Consider the following 4,609-nt stretch of genomic DNA (forward strand, 5'->3'; position numbering starts at 1 on the left):
AACAAATAAAAAGGAAAAAAGAGAAAACAGAAATCATGATAAACTAAGCCCTCTCCGGGGCCTGCTTAAGAATAAGAAAGAGGAATCTTATGGAAATAGCATGGAATAAGGTTTGATCCTATTTATGGGGTTTCCGTAAATATCCCATTCCAAAAATCGAAACAATCGGGACTTTTCGGAGATTGGCTGCAGTTACTAATTCATGATCTAGCATGTACATAATGAAAACTTCATTCTCGATTCTACGAGAATTTTTATGAAAGCGTTTCATTTGCTTCTCTTCAATGGAAGTTTCATTTTCCCAGAATGTATCCTAATTTTGGCCTAATTCTTCTTCTGATGATCTATTTAACCTCTGATAAAAAAGATAAACCTTGGTTCTATTTCATCTCTTCAACAAGTTTAGTAATAAGCATAACGGCCCTATTGTTCCGATGGAGGGAAGAACCTATAATTAGCTTTTCAGAAAATTTCCAAACGAACAATTTCAACAAAATCTTTTAATTTCTTATTTTATTATGTTTAACTTTATGTATTCTTCTATCCGTAGAGTACATTGAATGTACAGAAATGACTATAACAGAGTTTTTGTTATTCGTATTAACATCTACTCTAGGGGGAATATTTTTATGTGATGCTAACGATTTAATAACTATCTTTGTAGCCCCAGAATGTTTCAGTTTATGTTCCTACCTATTGTCTGAATATACCAAGAGAGATCTACGGTCTAATGAGGCTACTATGAAATATTTACTCATGGGTGGGGCAAACTCTTCTATTCTGGTTCATAGTTTCTCTTGGCTATATGATTCATCTTAGGGGAAGATCGAGCTTTAAAAAATTGTGAATGGTCTTATCAATAACTTCCCAGAACCGAAGGACTTAGGTTCAAGCTTTCCCCAGTCCCTTTTCATCCATGGACTCGTGACGTCTACGAAGGAGTGTGGTTCGACAAATTCTACCTTGAGGTGTTTTGGTTTTGCAAAACTCCGTAGACATGCCGAACAGAAATGCTATCCCCCCGCCCCACCCACCACCTGCGCTGTCGAATTGGCAGCCGGCGAGATGGCCGCGCCGATGCCTCTTTCCGCGCAGGACGTGCTGCGCGTCAACGGCAGCCGCCGCTTCGCCGCCGCGATGGCGGCCGCCTCCCCCTTCGCCTCCCTCGCTGACGCCCTCCTCGCCGCTCGACGCATCTGGCTCGACGAGGTGTGTCACCTACTCGCCTTCGCCTCTTCTACCTTCCTGCTATATATCCCTACTTAAATTTCTGTCCACCCGCGGACCTCCGCTTCCTGCTGTACTGATGCCGTGCTTGCTGCCCGTGCGCGCGCTACGACCCATCGCTGGATCGGATCAAGGTGGATGTCAACGGATGGCTCGAGGCCTTCGCGGCGCACCCGGCGATCGGAACCACCTCCCCATCTGTCTCCAAGTCGGTGGAGTTTTTGCCCTCTCACCAGCCACCGCCCCCTCCTATCCAGTCAATTCCTCTGCTTAATCAGTTATCATCATCTTGCTGTTGTTGATCTGACACTGCGTTATGGCCAGTTTAATTGTTAAAATCAGTGAAATGAACTTGCGAATCGTTTCACTCAACATCACACAAACAAAATGGCACCAGTCACTGTGTTGGTGATCTCTGTTTCCTTTCTGGTTTAGGTGGAGCAAGGAGGAGCAATCAGCAGCGCTCTCCACAGCCACGGATTCGACGGCCCAGGTGCTACATCAGCTCCCAGTTTTCCTTGCGTCTATCATATATGAACTCTGGATTTCCTCATGTGGAAAAAAAAGAAAAATATATGAACTCTGGACTTATTTTAGTTTTTTTCCTCCACCTGCTGCAGGAGCTGGCAGAGTGGAATGCCAGGTACAGGGAGAAGTTTGGCTTCGTGTTCATGATTTGCGCCTCTGGGAGGACTGCACCTGAGGTCTTGGCTGAGCTTAAGGTATGAATACGTCATGTTCATCTTCAGATTCAGTGTCTGTTTTCTGCACTTGATATTTTTGCAATGAAGTTCTACTTCCAGAAGGACTCAAATTACAGAATTATGTTTGGATTCTTGCTATTGTCCTTGCCTTTGACTTGGGTATTGAGGTGTCGTATTGTCTGGACTTTCAGCAAAGTCAAAACACCCATGTATTGTTGTTTAGGGATTGATGATAATACATAATAAGACCATTCGTCCACATATTTGTAGTTTCTTTATGAAAATAAAAGCTCCACATGAATCTCAAACCTAGTCAAAACTAAATTCAGATGATGTTTATTATCCCTGACGCTGTTGGGACATATTTCTTATATTTAGCCTTACCTCCTTGGTATACTACATTTTGTAAGCTGCAGCATACTTCACGTCTCATGCATTAACTCAAAGATTGAAACACTATATTTCCTTGTATCCTTATAGTGCCTCCTCCTATTTCAGAGGCGTTACACGAATAGGCCAATTGTTGAACTTGAGGCTGCAGCACAGGAAGAACTTAAAATAACTGAACTACGCCTTGCGAAGCTTTTCTCATCGGAGCCTACTGTTCCCTCCACTACAACTGAAGGCCCTGCCACCCAATCAGATAAAGCAGCAGGTATCAATTCCACTCTATCTGTTTGTAGGTTATACAAAAATGTCTCCCTTTTTTACTTTACATGTTTGTGAGTTTTGTTATTTCTATCCTATATATCTGTATGCATGTTCAGAGTCAAATGTTCACACCATATAGCATACTATGAACGCCATCGAATTTGTTCAATTCTTACTTATCTGGAATTTCTGTTCTTTCATTCACCTTAGCTACTGTTGAGTGAGCAGCTAGATATGGAATTTGTTTGCCACCTTCTTATAGTAGGGCATGTTCTTTTGTGATCTATTTTGACTAGCAGTCACAATATTGTGTAATGCTAAAAATGAATATTTGTATTGAGTTAGTGCTAAGTTTTTCTTATTGTCATCTTGTTTGCTAGTTGATATAGTCTAATTGAATTTTCTCTTAATAAATAGAAACAGAAGAAAAATATTGATGCACATCATTTTGCAAGAAATATTTTGAAACAAGAACCATATAGTTCACAGCCATTAGTAAACTAATGAATTGTGTTGTTGAATGGGAATTTCGTTGTAAAGGACATCGACTATCATCTCGTTAACAATTGATCTGTCTCCATCATCATTCTATACTTTCATTCTCATTCTCATTGATTCATGTGCTTTACTAGCATATTATAATTATTTGCTATACATATACAATTTGGATTCTTCTTCTTTCTCACCAACTAAATTTTCAAAAAAGATCGCATACGGATTATTGGAGCACATCTTGGAGCTCTCCCTCAGCCTTGTGCCAATAAAGCTCCTGAAATTACCGGTAGCTCCAACCGAAGTCGGCCTCCCATTACAACTCATGTGCTGGACACTGCCCGTGGATCGCCTGCGTCTGGAATTGAAGTTCACTTGGAGATGTGGAAGGATTCTTCAGCTACTCCATCATTCAGCAACAAAGATTTCAGCGGATGGGCAACTCTAGGCTATTCAGTTACAAACAATGATGGACGCAGTGGTCAGCTGATGGACATCGTCGATAACATTGCTCCAGGCTTCTACCGCATAAGCTTCAACACTGCTAAGTATTCGCCTGCAGGGTTCTTCCCTTACGTCAGCATCATATTTGAGATCAAGGAGAACCAGACGGCAGAGCATTTTCATGTTCCTCTCTTGCATTCCCCTTTCTCATTCACCACTTACCGTGGAAGCTAAGTTGTTAATTTACGTGTACCTCTGTCGGGATATTCAAAGCAACTATGTAAACTTGACACTGCCATTGTGATAATAATCTGGTTCCATGTAAGCAGGCATTAAACTTTTAATAAGAAGTATTGTTGTTACCTATGATCAAATGACAACCACTGTCGTGTCAATCTTTTTACCAGTTATATGGAAAAGAATGCAATTCTACTTCTATCTGATCTAGTCAAACTATCTAAAGTTTGGCTAAGTTCATAGAAAAGAGTATCGATATTTAGGCTGTGTTTAGTTCGCGAATTTTGGGAATTTGACTACTGTAGCACTTTCGTTTTTATTTAGCAATTAGTGTTTAATCATGGACTAATTAGGCTCAAAACGTTTATCTCGCAATTTCCAACCAAACTGTGCAATTAGTTTTTTTTCGTCTACATTTAATGCTCCATACACGTATCGCAAGATTCGATATGATAGCTACTGTAGTACTTTTTAGAAAACTTTTTGGGAACTAAACAAGCACTTATTGACACCAAATAGGTGTATTATGGAAATACATGTTGGAGATTGGACACGGAAAACTTTTAGATAGCCAATAGAGATACTGATGGCCCTTTTAGTAACTACTACTATAGGTCATATACTATATATAGTCCATTTTTTTCGCCTGGCCGTTCAAATCTGGCCCAACCGTCACGGTTCACTTGCTCACGTCCGGCCCACTCCTCACGTCCTCTCGTCGCTCCGTAGAAAAAAAAACTCCCCACGCCGCCGCCACAACGCCTCCGTGGCTCCGTCCCGTCATCTCCCCGCGCTGTCGTTGTATCGCTTCCGGCCCCCACCGTCGCCACGCCGCTTCCTTTCCGCGCCACCAC

The 4,609-nt window shown here is 41.6% G+C and overlaps 1 protein-coding gene across 2 annotated transcripts; it reads left to right on the plus strand.

Annotated features, from left to right (window-relative positions):
- The first annotated feature begins 982 nt into the window (after positions 1–982).
- LOC136530058 (uric acid degradation bifunctional protein TTL-like) lies at positions 983–3,898 on the plus strand. Of its 2 annotated transcripts, XM_066523043.1 has the most exons (6): positions 993–1,209; positions 1,362–1,435; positions 1,663–1,720; positions 1,848–1,949; positions 2,430–2,586; positions 3,289–3,898. In XM_066523043.1, exons 1-6 carry the CDS (start codon positions 1,066–1,068, stop codon positions 3,750–3,752), a joined length of 999 nt encoding a protein of 332 aa, XP_066379140.1. In that variant the 5' UTR covers positions 993–1,065; the 3' UTR covers positions 3,753–3,898. The 2 variants fall into 2 exon arrangements, with proteins under 2 accessions (XP_066379141.1, XP_066379140.1); XM_066523044.1 differs by lacking the exon at positions 1,362–1,435 and having other exon boundaries at positions 983–1,209.
- Positions 3,899–4,609: the final 711 nt, after the last annotated feature.

The sequence above is a fragment of the Miscanthus floridulus genome, chromosome 2 (genome assembly GCF_019320115.1).
Source record: "Miscanthus floridulus cultivar M001 chromosome 2, ASM1932011v1, whole genome shotgun sequence".
Taxonomy (NCBI): domain Eukaryota; kingdom Viridiplantae; phylum Streptophyta; class Magnoliopsida; order Poales; family Poaceae; genus Miscanthus; species Miscanthus floridulus.